This window comes from Euphorbia lathyris, chromosome 4 (assembly GCF_963576675.1).
Source record: "Euphorbia lathyris chromosome 4, ddEupLath1.1, whole genome shotgun sequence".
NCBI classification, from domain to species: Eukaryota; Viridiplantae; Streptophyta; class Magnoliopsida; order Malpighiales; family Euphorbiaceae; genus Euphorbia; species Euphorbia lathyris.
The window spans coordinates 34,958,206-34,971,787 of record NC_088913.1 but is presented as its reverse complement, the minus strand read 5'-3'; the positions used below and the strand labels follow the sequence as shown (position 1 = coordinate 34,971,787).

At 36.9% G+C, this 13,582-nt stretch overlaps 1 protein-coding gene across 1 annotated transcript; it reads left to right on the top strand.

The window, feature by feature from the left end:
* The first annotated feature begins 1,013 nt into the window (after positions 1–1,013).
* Positions 1,014–12,983, top strand: LOC136226023 (outer envelope protein 64, mitochondrial). Its single transcript, XM_066014293.1, has 13 exons — positions 1,014–1,443; positions 1,572–1,724; positions 1,814–1,938; positions 2,110–2,235; positions 3,677–3,859; positions 6,653–6,797; positions 7,926–8,094; positions 9,055–9,189; positions 9,293–9,493; positions 10,611–10,738; positions 10,831–10,882; positions 12,002–12,071; positions 12,581–12,983. The coding sequence occupies exons 1-13, from the start codon at positions 1,196–1,198 to the stop codon at positions 12,661–12,663; spliced, it is 1,818 nt and encodes a 605-aa protein (XP_065870365.1). The 5' UTR covers positions 1,014–1,195; the 3' UTR covers positions 12,664–12,983.
* The last annotated feature ends 599 nt before the right edge of the window (positions 12,984–13,582 follow it).

The following is a 13,582-nucleotide window of genomic DNA, read 5'->3' as shown; positions in this document are numbered from 1 at the left end:
CACGTGACCTTGTATGTCTCTTTCCATAACGGTTATCAACATTATCAGTCTGTAAAAACCAAAAACATTTTACATTTATAAGCAAATAACGCATATTTAACTGGATATACTCAATTTCTCGCATTTTGCTTTTTTTAATACTTAGGCATTGCCATAGACCGGGTCGGACCAAGTTTAAAAAAAAAAAAAATTCGAGCCTAATTTGGCCTAAATGGAGCGCCGCAACCGTCCGGACAGTGGGCTGAACGGTTGCGGCACTCCTTTTCGCCATAAGGCGGAACGGTCACCGCGTACCGTTCCGCCTTACGGCGGTACAGAAGCGCCTTTCGTTCCGCCTTACGGCGGAACGGTAGCGCCTTTCGTTCCGCCGTAAGGCGGAACGAATGCGCCGATCGTTCCGCCGTAAGGCGAAACGAGCACATCCGTCGTTCCACGGTACGGTGGAACGATTGCGCCGTACCGTACTGTGGAACGACGGCGCCGTTCATTCCACCTAAAGGAGGAACGAACGGCGGTGCCGTTTCCTCCTAAGGTGGAATGGACAGTTCGTCCGTTCCACCCTTGGCGGAAACGGCACATAGGGTCCGTTTAGACCAAATTCATCCGGGTTTCGCATCCGATTCGGAGGCGAAACCCGTGATTTTTGAATAATTTAAAAAAAAAAACTTACCGGAGATTTCATGAAGCCTTTACCCGCTCCTGGCTTTGGCGGCATGTTGTTTTAGATCGGGTTTTTTGAAAAACCAAAAAGTTAGAGAAGATTTGAGAGGATTTGAGATTTTTGATTTTTTAAGTTTAAATTATGAGAATGGTATAATTGTCAAAATATGGCGGTAGGTGGAAATTCATATTGCAGTAAATAGCAGCCCACATATTTATTTGATACAGGATAAATTTGTTCCAATGGTAAGACACATGGGTAAATAGTAACACGTGTATTAACCCGAATTTATAATATGATTTGGTAAATTTCCCAAAACAAATTGTCCGGATGGAAGAAGATTCTTGCGTGCAGCGTGACCGGCGCAGGATAGCATAGCAGTAGCATAGACCAGGAAAAATAATTAAAGAAAAGGAAAATCAAACCCCTGAATGAGAAAATGAAAAATCCCTCTCTCCGCCTCAAAAGCCCTCCTAAAACCCCACCTCTTCATTTCCTTCGTCTTTGTTCGTTTTCTTCCTAAGTACTGCTGACATGTCCAAGCCGCTGAATCTGATCAAAGCACATGCCTCGAACCCCAAGATATGGGTGGTGATCGGCGTCACTGTAGCGGGGATCATGGTGTTGGCGGAGACGCGGAGGCGGAGGTTGAAGTCGATGATGCTCCGGCGTGAGGATTTTGGAGCTTTCGTAGAAAGATTCGAGATACTTCCTTTTCCGCAGCCTCCTCCTCCCGCACCCAGGCAGCCTCTTTCTGGCCTAACCTTCGCCATCAAGGACATGTCTGTCTGCTCTGCTCTCACTCTCATTGTTACTTTTATATATTTACATGGCTAATTATGTTTTTTTGATTGTACAAAATTGATTTGAGAGCGAGTCATTAATTGCTTTATTTTTGTGGATATGGCAGTTTTGATGTGAAGGATTATATAACTGGATTCGGGAATCCAGATTGGAGGAGAACACATGAAGTTGCTGATAAAATGGCAGTGGTAGTGACTACTCTATTGAAGAATGGGGCTACTTGTGTTGGCAAGACTGTTATGGATGAATTAGCAACGGGGTAAAGATTTTCCGCTTTTGCTATATCTATCTTTGTCTGCAACGCCGGGCAAGTTTATGTTTAGTTTTCTTGTTTGGTTGTGGCACCAGAATAACTGGTGAGAATATGCATTATGGCACTCCTGTCAATCCTCAAATGCTATCATTTGTCCCTGGTGGGTCTTCTAGTGGTTCAGCCGTCTCTGTTGCAGCTGAGATTGTTGATTTTGCTGTGGGTAAGTTATTTTTCTTGTAACTTCATATGTTCAATAGGAACCCGAATCCAAAGAATTGCACTGCAAGTTTAATAATTGCTAATTGTAGTACCTTCCCTAGAATTACTAAAAACACATGATCACATTCTCATGGTGTTATCTGATTGCTTAATGTTCTCACAACTCTTACAGGTACAGATACAATTGGTTGTATTAGAATTCCAGCAGCATTTTGTGGCCTTTTTGGCTATCGACCATCCCATGGGACTATATCTATGATTGGAGCTATTCCAAATTCACAAAGTCTGGACACTGTTGGTAAGAATATGTTTACATTATGCTAAATAAATATTGCAGAATAAAGGGTGAAACTGGGCCCGGCCTGCCCCAGCCTAATATATGGCTACTCGATCTTGGTTGGTTGCTTAATAGTTTAAAGCAAAAAAATCCTCACAAACTGATGACGTGTTTGATTTTGGCAATTATTTTATCATGATTCTAAATATAAAACTTGTAGAGGATCTTAGAAAGAAACAAAAATGAATTGAAAAAGAAGAATTCATATAGTCTACTCCAACTAGTTGGGACTCTGTACTTTGCTGTTAGTTGATTCTAAAATAGGCGTAATGTTGGAGATTTGAATGGTCAGGGACTCGTTAGCTACTGGACTTAACTTCTAAGTGAATTGATCTTAAACTGCTGCTTTAGTCCAAGTAGCAAGAGTACTGCGTGGAGCTCAGTAGATATTTCATTGGGATGCAATTTTGATCACCTTGGCTTCCAATTTGAGTAGCTTCAGTAATTAGTGGAATTAATTTTCATCATTCTTTACTCAATTCAAGCAGTTGATGAGCCTTGTATTTCCGTTCCTTATCATTTTGTATATTATGGTGCTCGGACAAGATTTCATTATATTTACTGGTTTCCCCTTTATAAGAAAGGTCTAAGTTTGATCTCAGATTTGAGTTTATTATAATTTATAAAAGCAATAATTTAATAATAGTATAGAAGTATGCTTGAGTTAATGGTGATTGACTTGAATATGAGTCAGTTAAGTATTCTGTCCAGTCATGCCAGAGCTAAAGAAAGGACTTAATGGAGTTTTGTCTCCAAAAGTTAAAGTGCTGTTGGGTCTACTGACCAGTTGGAAATAACAAATGCTGAAGGCTGTACCAATAGTTTATTTGAATAGCGTTACATGAGGGATGAGTGAGTGGGTTTGATATGCCAATAATAGAAACAGATTTCCTTCTGGTTGCTCACTGCATTGGGAGTAGAGATTTGGGATTCTTTTAACTGCTCATAAATGCCATTGACATTAAGACAGCTCCACTTCAAATTTAAGAGAAATTAGGAGGATTATGTCCTTTTTTATGTTATGCTGCTGAGTTTTCTGTCCTAAACTGAACACGATGTTGTTTGAGTTTTGGATAATGAAATTATGATATGAGTTTCAAGGAAACGCATTGTTTTATGCTCTGATCTTTTAGTTATCTACCCTGAGGATTTGCTATTTGGATTCGTAAACCAGCTTTCATGGTGTCCTGAACCACAACACTTCTATACTAATCCTTTGGCGTCATTTGAAGTATATTTAACAATTTGAATGATTTGGCTATTATCACAGTCATTTGTAATAACTATCGCGTGTTCATGGTGCAATTTGTTTATTTAGAAGTCATTTCAGATCTTTACTTGTACTTTTGCTATTTTGGTTTCTGATGGTTTGCTAATCCAATTTTTATATGCAATTTTTTAGGGTGGTTTGCACGCGATCCTTCTATATTGCATTGTGTTGGACATTCTTTACTGCAGCTGAACACTATGGAATCTAGAAGGGTGAGGCGCCTTGTTTTTGCTGATGATCTTTTTCAGCTTTCTAAGGTTCCCAAGCAGAAAACAGATTATATTATTAGCAAAGCCATCGAAAATCTCTCTGGCTGTAAGTTGCAAGGCTCCAATGTCGATCTGATTATTTATGTTGTATATATTATTGCTTATCATTGACAACTATGATAGCTACACATGTTGTTAATGGCGCGCCCATAGTTATTAAAGGCTCATGGCGCACTAAGGCGCTAGGGGTCCTGGAGCCTTGGCGCACGGCAATGGCGCACGCCATAGCGAGACAAGGCGCACTTACAAAAACAAAATCATAACACTATAAAACTAACATAAAATTGCAATGAATACTAAATCATGACAATATTAAGCATAAATAAGTTTTAAAATGCAAAATAAACCCCACTTTAGAAAGCTAAAGTTGAATACTAAATCCTAAGTTCTACTCCTCATCAAAACTATCCAGATTAATCACTCATGTTGAATTTGAATTCCATTGGCTGCTTTGTTTCTGTTTGAATTCGTTTTCTGTGTTTTGTTCTACTAAACTTCTTCCTCTTATAATAAGATTTTGTCGTTGCCTCTTCTAATTAATTCAAATGTATAATCTCTCTCTTCCTTTTTAATATTTGTTTTTTTTTTCTCATTTTGGACCTTTCAGAACACTTGTTCCATATATGTAACCGTCAAAAAACCCATAAAACTGTCCCTAACTCACCAAGGTGCCTTAGTGCGCCTTTGGCAACTGCCCCTTGGCGCACCAGGCGCGCGCCATGGCGGTTGCGCCACGCCATGGGGGTGTCATGGCGCTAAGGCGTGCGCCTGGTGCGCGCCTTTAATAACTATGGGCGCGCCAAAGGCGCATGGGCACAAGGCTTCATGGTTAGCGCCTTAACACCCTCAATTGCAGGCACAGTCACCATAGTTATTAATGGCGACACCATGGCACAAGGCTGTGCACCTTAGCACCCTCTAAGGTGGACACTATTGCTCTAGCGACGCCAAGGCGCGCCTTTGTGCGCCTAGACATTGTTATCAGAGGCGCCATGGCACACCTTTTGTGTCACAGGTTATTCTTTTTAGGGTTCTATATTATGGACCCACATGTTCAATCTCTACCGTTGGATTAGACACATCTAGTGTCCAAAAATAAACAAAAACAAAAGCAAAGGAGACAAACTTTCATACTGAATAATCATAGAAAAAAAATAGAGGGAGAAAGATGCCTAATGCGAAACAAAGGGAAAGAAGAAGCACACAACAAAGTAAGATACCAGAAAAAAGAAGCAAACAAAGGCATAACTTGAAGTTGGAGACTTTTGATAATTAAGTATCTATTAGTAGTATTTACTATTTAATTGAATACTTTAACTTTAGAATATAGGATTTATTGCATGTTAGAATTTATTATTAAGAACATTGACATGATTTCTTATATTTAAAATATCATCATTTATGGCGGTTCTATATAATTTTACTATTTTAATGCGCCTTGTGTTGCTCAGGCACGCGTTGGCGCCTTGTGCCGTGCGCCAAAGCTCCAGGACCCCTTTGCGCCGTAGTGCGCCTTATGCCTTTAATAACTATGGCAGTCACTCTGGCACTGGCCAGGCACACCATTTGTGCCAAGACAAAGTGTTCAAAGACGCCCGCCTCTGTTTCATATCTGCAGTTTTAGGGTTTTTAAAAGTATTTAATGTAGGTTTAATATTCACCCTTGGATTAGACACATCTTAGGGTCCAAAATAAGAAAAAAAAATATTAAAAAGGAAGATTTACATTTGAATTAGAAGAGGAAGAGACAAAGTCGAAAAGTTACTGAAAGAGAGAGAAGCAGAGAAATTGGAAGAGAAAGAAACAAGACACATGAAACATAAGCAACCAAAGGGGAGAATTGTGGAATGATGATGAAGTTGTGTTTGAAGATGATAATCTAACATGGGGTTCAGTTAGTAGGGCTGCTGGAGTTGAAAAAAGTGCTTATAACACTAGAGGAGTAGGAAAAAGGGCTAAAGTATCATCTTCAAGTGTTCGAGGAAAAGCTTTTCAGTTCTTCGAGATGAGGAGGAAGAAGAAACTGATTTGGTCGATGAGGATGAGGAGGATCGGTTTCTTGAACTAGAGTTTGTCGATGTTTTAGATGAGTGTGATAGTGATGAGTGATGAATTTGGGGAGTTTTGACGAGTAGTAGCTATTAGTCAACTTAGGATTTACTATTTATTTGAACAATTGAACTTTAGATTTAGAATATGGGATTTACTATGATTAAGAATATTGTCATGGTTTAGTATTTTTATTTTAGAATTTATCATTTCTTATAATTTAAGTATTATCATTTATAGTTTTATAAATTTTAGTTCTGTTAGTGCGCCTTGTGTGGCTTAGGTGCGCGCCAAGGCTGTAGGACCCCCTTGCGCCTAAGTGTGCCGTGTGCCTTTAATAACTATGTGGCTACAACATGAAAGAGTAAAAAAAGGGCGGCCCGGTCGCATTACGCGTCCCCGCTGAGCGAGGGTCCGGGGAGGGGTCCCACCACAAGGGTGTATTGGGGGCAAGCCTTCCCTTGCCAATTTAATTGGCAAGAGGCCGCTCCTAAGACTCGAACCCGTGACCTCTGGTCACACGGCAACAACGTTTTACCGTTGCGCCAAGGCTCGCAACATGAAAGAGTATGATAAGAAAAAAAAGTAACAAAGAAATTATCAATTTCCGAGTGTAGATCTTCTTCTTTGACCTTTGTTGTTACCATGTTATTGTTTATTATTGATAACTATAAAAGATACAATGTGTTGATAATCTCCTCTCCCAGAATTCATAGGGACAAGGGGGTAAAGAGGATATCATAGTTACAATTATTGTTGAAGTTGCTATACTGTTTTGTTGATTGCACAGACCAGCCTCCAAAGCATATGAACTTTGGTCAGTATATTGCTTCAAATGTTTCAAGTCTAAAAGAGTTTCGTGAACAATCTACAAACCTGTCAAATGGGACATCCGCTTTGAAAGCTCTCTCTTCTGTTATGGTCTCATTACAAAGGTGCTCCAGAATATTTATTATCTTTTTTCTCTTATATCTTCTTTTTCCTATGTGGATGCATGAATTGATTAATTCATATGGTGTCATATTGTTATGCACACAGACACCTCCATTTAAGATTTTTTTTCTTTCTTTTGGGTAAATTTAGAAAACATCCGTGATTGTCTAATGGCTCCCTCAAAAATTGAGTTGCCTTAAAGCTTGCTCACATTCTGGTATTGTATTTCTCCCCAATGATGCCAGGGTCATATAATCCCTTGAATAAATTACATTCAGATATGGTTGCCTGAAAAAGACATGCAATAAATTAGGGATTATAATTTTATAGGAGAATAAACAAGTGACCAAATTACACATATGTGATTAGAAAATAAGAAGCTTAAATGTCAACAAAGTACTATGGTTCCTGCCGAATTGAAGAATACAGACAGGCCTAGGTAGTTCCTCCGCCTAAAAAAAGTAACCTTATTAAAGTATCAGAAGATTTTGAGATAGTTTAGGAAAAGCTTGTATCCTCAAAAGTCCAGTGTGAAAGATGCAATCCAAATTGATTATTCACGTTTCATGCCTGTGGAAGTATGACCTATAGGATGTCGTGTCAGTTTGTGTGCAGTGGTTCTTTTTGTTATGGTTCCATAAATTATAAGGACCTATTGAATTTTTTAATCTTCATTTCAAGTTTGCCTTCTGGACTTCTAAATCACATGGTTGCTGGATTTGGTCTGGTGTCATATGAAATATAGGATACCAACAACAAAACATGATGGACTCCAGTTGCACAAAATTTCTCTTAGTCATGCAAAGAAAGTTGCTTGTCAAACTATACTTAATATGACATTTAAGTATTGTCTTACCTGGTTGGCTGTGAGCCTCATTTCTTGTTTATGCTTGTTGCTCTGGCACGTCTTCATACAGATAAAATTACATGAGAGTTATTCAGCTTCAGTAAATATCTCTTTTTGAGTCTGAAACATAGAAGCTTGTACTGTCTCTTGGGCTTTTGAAATTCTTCTTTCTCTCTCTGATTACTGGACTTGAAGATTGACATAGTCCTTCTGGCATTTGACTTCAGTTCTGGCCTTTGTTTCATTTGGGACTAACATCTGCAATACATACACTGCTTTTCAGATATGAATTCAAAACAAATCATGAAGAATGGGTTAAATCAGTGAAACCCAAGTTAGCGCCTGATGTCTCTAATAATGTTCTTGCAGCTGTTAATACTAGATATGAGAACGTAAAATCTTTATACAAGGTCAGGTCTGAGATGCGAGCTGCTATACAAAGTCTCTTAAAGGTATCCTGATTTTCTGATAATAAGTAGATTTATCTTAGTATTTGGTGTGATTGCATTGAATTCTCTTGATTGAATTATTCTTTTTGCTTTCTTGTATATTAACTTTTCTGGAAGAATTAGCTGCACTGTCAATCATGTGATTTTCCTCCTCGCTGTTCTTTAGTCAGCAGTACTTTAGTGTTTTTGTTATTGTCATCTGCATTTTAAATATTTATGGACACCTTATGGTGCACCGTGCACCTTTCTTTCTCAAAGTGATAAGTGTACTGTTTTTTACATATATATTGCTGCAAAGCTTAATACATGACAATAGCAATGCACATCCAACACACATTGCAAGGAAGAGGTAGGATGTTTGTTTCGTGCACCACGTCTCATCCTCAAACAAGCATTATAGATGTAGAATGGATATAGTATGATGACAGAATTAATATTGAGATATAATTACCAGAACCTTTGTTTTCTCTATCATGTTACAATATGCCATAATCTATTTCTCTCTCTCCCCCTCTCATAGATATTACTCCCTCCATTCCTTTTTATAAGTCATTCTAGCAATTGAATTTTTTTCCAAAATATAAGTCTTTCTAGTTTTCCAAGAACTTTTAGTATAGTTTTACGGTCCAAGCATTAAATATTTTATCTTGATCCATGTCTTTTTCAAAATTACAAGACTTATTTACCAACCATTACATGAGAGAGAATTTTTTTTAGTTAATCAATGTAAATTCATTAATTTCACTCCACATTAATTACATTTCTTAATCTGTGTGAAACAACGTAGAATGACTTATAATTTGGAATGGAGGGAGTACTAGAAATCATTTGCAAATGGGTTTTGCTGTCAGTGGTTCGAACCTTCTTAGTTAGGTTGGTGTGGGTTGATTATCTCTTTCTGTGTGCTTAGCATGTTTGTCTGTCTTATGCTTCAGTCTCTTATCATTCCTTTTTTTCTGTCAGGATGATGGGATATTAGTTATTCCCACAGTTGCAGATCCTCCCTTGAAGCTTAATACAAAGAAAGGGTATTCTGCAGAGTCTCAAGATAGAGCATTGATACTATCAAGCATTGCAAGCTTGTCAGGATGTTGTCAGGTAACATAGCATTGTGAACTTTCAACTTTCATCAAAGGCTTTATTATGTGTACTGTTCTATGTTTTTGTTCTTTTTTGTTTAATGCTTGCATTCTGCGGTCAGGTTGCCATTCCCTTGGGAAAGCATGATGACTGTCCTGTCTCTGTCTCATTTTTATCATTCCATGGAGCTGATAAATTTCTCCTTGATACGGTTCTGGACATTTACTCATCTCTTCAAGAACAAGTTCACATTGTTTCTAATTCTGCACCATTGCCAGATACCAACGGAAATATGGATGCCTCTGAACTATTGAAAGAAAAGGTTGGTTCAACAGGAATGTTTTTGATATTGAAGATTTGTGCTTATATTAAGTTAATTTGTCTTTTGTCTTCCTTATATTCTCTCTTAGTGAGTTAAATAACTTATGTTGCCTATTTAGTTGTTACTGTTGTTTATGCATGAAATTGTGAATTAAGACATTAATTAGTTGCAAATGAAACTTCTGAAGTAGGTCTCCTAACAAAGTTCTATTGATGTATATTTTGACTGAATTATTATGCTTTATAAATTCTACTGATAAATTCAACAAATGTTTATCTGTGATTTTGTTGTCCGAATTTGTCAAATCATGGTGTATTGAGCCTGTGCATTCTGCTCCAGCACACAGATTTGGAAGTTCAATGATACAATTGCTTGAAATTAGTGCTGTATCATGTCAGCTAGAAATGTGATCCACATTTGAGATGCATGCGTGGAACCTGCCACAACTACAAGGAATGGCATGACATGTCATACTTCTGCTTTCCCTTTTTATTTTAAAATTATTTTGTGAATTTAAAGTAAGTTTTTCCATTAAATTATATAATTATTGGACTGCATATTTCACTGGATCTTTTATTAGGTTTCCATCTATCATTTTGGCTTTGGATGCTCTCAAGGCATATGGCCAGAATTGAGTCTGCATAATTGTCATACTTAGTTCTCAGTAGTTCTTATTTAAAGCTTGACTTCGTGTGTGTTTCCCACTCCCAGAATTCTTCAAATGCTTTTTCTTATGAAAAGTTCGTTTTGACATGGTTGTGCGTGACATTGGTGTGAATTGGAGAGGAGAATATCTTTGTTTTGGCATTTATTAATTGTGTGGTTGGTATGCTGAATCTGAATGTTTTGCAGCGATAGTCTGTTTAATTGTTGAAGTGTTCAATTTAGAGTCGAAGGTGTGCAAGTACACATCTGATGGCGATCCTCATTCCTCACTAATACTCATTTCCTCCAATTGCATGATACTGTTTCATTTTCCTTTACAAGGTGCAACAGAAATTGCATTTTGACCAACTAGTACAAGGGCTTGTAATGACCCATCGGAATAATAGAATGAACGCAAAATTATTGTTTCTTTACCCTCCTATTTTACTGATGACTGAAATATTTGTTTCAGGGGAATGCTGCATTTAAGGGGAAGCAGTGGAATAAGGCTGCTATTTACTATACTGAAGCCATTAAATTGACTGAGACGAATCCAACTTACTATTGCAACAGGGCAGCAGCTTATTTGGAATTAGGATGGTTTGATCTTTTATCTGGTTCTCAAATTGTATATTCCACCAAATTCTGTTTTGTGTATTGGTTTCATTACCTATTCATTTCAATTTATGCAGCTTTCAGCAAGCAGAAGAAGACTGCACTATGGCCATATCACTTGATAAAAAGGTAATGGAATTATCGTATGGGATTGTTTGGTTCCAGCATTCTTTCATTATATCAGTTTTCTTGTACTTTAAATTTGCTTGAGTATAGGAAGGATAGAATTTGAATGAAAATACAGTCCTTTTTTTGTTATTCTTTTCTTTTTAAGCTCATAGTTGATTAATATGTTATGTTGCTCAACTTCTAGTGATAAGATAGATTATAAACATTTTGTCCGATCTTTTTGGTTCAGAAAGTACTATGGATGGACCTAAATGAGCCCTGAAACTGTCTAATTATTAATTATTAATTATCTTATGTGGTTCATAATATCACCTTAAATGAGGGGATGAGGATCATGCATTCTACAATATGCACTTGCCATTAGTTGCACACCATTAGTTGCCAATTCCAATACTCCATAGTCCATAACATGATTTTCTACATTCTATCTTGCATTAGCCAGGATTGAGGAAAATATGGTAGTGGATAGGATAGAGTGGAGGGAGAGAATTTGTGTCGCTGACACGACTTGATTTCACGGTTTTATATGATGGTTCATGTTAGCCGACCCCGAATCATTTCGGGACTAAGGCTTTGTTGTTGTTGTTGTTGTTGTATCTTGCATTAGCCTATAGTTTGACAAGACCCTTTTGGAAAAGACTAAAAAGACCAGGATGAAATTGTTTGTTTGTCTGTATTATCTGTATTGCTTGATTGTCTGTAGACTATGTGATTGCACATCTGCTGTCCTTATGAACTGGTGAATACAAAAAGAAAAAAGAAAATGGTGAATATCTTCTGCATTTCTTCAGTCATTACTTGCATGTTGAGATTCATGGTAATAATGTACTTTTCTTGTGAGATTCTTGAACATTTTGGCTTTTGGAAGATATGGATGGATATTGTAGTTCTAATACATCTTGCAAATTTTGATGCTGACTTCCTGACTGATGATCTGCTTTTGCATTCAAATAGATTTAGTTGTATCATTCTGTGAAACGCCTGGAAGGCATGAAGAATTTAATTCTTCAGTTCAATGGATAAGTGTTAAGAAGAAAAACCCTAATTTTGTCAGTATTTGTGTAAAAATGAGAGCTCAAATATATTCTGAAATCTTGAGATATATATATTTTTGGGCAGAATGTAAAAGCATATTTGAGGCGTGGAACAGCTAGAGAATCGCTGCTTCGCAATAAAGAGGCTGTTCAAGGTAACTCTTCATTTCGTGCTATTTAACTGGCCAGCTAGGCAGCAGCTATATATTCCCTCTCAGCTTAGGAAAATTTGGAAGTCTTTTGATGGGGTGTGGCGTGTACTCTGCAATATATATTTTCGTTAATCTCAATAACTATATTTAAGCAAAGAAGGTGGTAGTCTAAGTTCTATGAATCACAGAGTACTGATAGGCGCATAGTTTTTAATTTGGAAAATAAATGTTTTCCTAGTATTAAGTTTGCTGAAAACTTATCATTTACCTCGGAGATAAAATGGTTGCCTGCTGAAAAATCAACTGGTTGACAATTCTAATGATCTTTTTGGTTGCAAGGCAAAGGGTTGTACATTTGACATTTCTTCACTCTCAGGACGGCGTGAGTATAATGAATGTCTTTAAAACCTAAGCAATTATCGCAAAGTAATGGTGGAATATACATAAAAATTGATTTTATAATATTGTTCTAGCCTTGCCTTACATGGAATTTTTGTTTTTGTAATTGACAGATTTCAAGCATGCTCTTGTTCTTGAACCACAGAATAAAGTAGCTAATCTTGCTGAGAAAAGACTAAGAAAACTGATGAGTTAATGGTGTACAAAAACCATCATAGCGGACTCAATCAGAGGTGTATTTTACTCCTTTGACATTTGTCAAAGAAACGAAGAAGACAAGTTCCCATGTGCATAGCTTTTTAATCGCTTAAATGTATCATTTTTTAATGAAAAAAAGAAAACACAAATGAGTGAGGCAGTCGCTAATTGGATGCGTATTGTCCGAGTCGCCTTCTTGTTCCGGGGAATGAAGAAAGACGAAGGTTAGGTTCTCAATCAGTTGTTTATTGCAATGTATACATACGTTGCCACCAGTTTTGAATATCTACCTAATGGAAGCACATGACATCTTTTCAACTCTTTTTGTGTTAACTATCTTGTTGAGTTCATGTCTTTTAGCTTAATGATTGGCAGCTCAAAGGGAGGTTTTCTAAGGTTGCTGTTTCATATTGCTGATGTTATCCTCTTTGCTCTGATATTTACACATTTGAAAGTCCCTAGAATTAAATGTGAGTTAGGAAATTTATTTTCAGATTCCACGGAATATTTTGATACTTCCAGAAAAATAATTTCCTTGTCCATCTGTCTCTTCAATTCAATGGCATTTTCTACTTCTAGGAGGCTCTGAAGCACAAGTTATAAGCAAATAGCAAATCTACAGTATCATCTAAAATAAAATAAAAAAGTACAACAAATTTTAAAAATATAAATATAATGCATTCTAAAATGCATAGTATGAGTTTTAAAATTTAATTAAGAAATTGTAAAGATAAAAGCACAACTTAATTTCATTCGTGTGGTCGACGAGTGCTTTTTTTTTCTTTCTTTCTAAAAAGAGTCAGTCAAATATGTAAAGAATATTAGATTAAAAAAATTCATATTTGTATATATATAATTTTTCTTGTCAAGAAAACATCAATTTAAATTAAAACTTGCAGAAAACTCAGCAGGCAGTA

Excerpts from the sequence above, each read along its gene's own strand:
- LOC136226023 (XM_066014293.1), top strand. The coding sequence starts at position 1,196 with ATGTCCAAGCCGCTGAATCTGATCAAAGCACATGCCTCGAACCCCAAG. Across the intron at positions 8,095-9,054 it reads CTATACAAAGTCTCTTAAAG|GATGATGGGATATTAGTTAT; the intron begins GTATCCTGATTT and ends TTTTTCTGTCAG. Across the intron at positions 12,072-12,580 it reads CAATAAAGAGGCTGTTCAAG|ATTTCAAGCATGCTCTTGTT; the intron begins GTAACTCTTCAT and ends TGTAATTGACAG.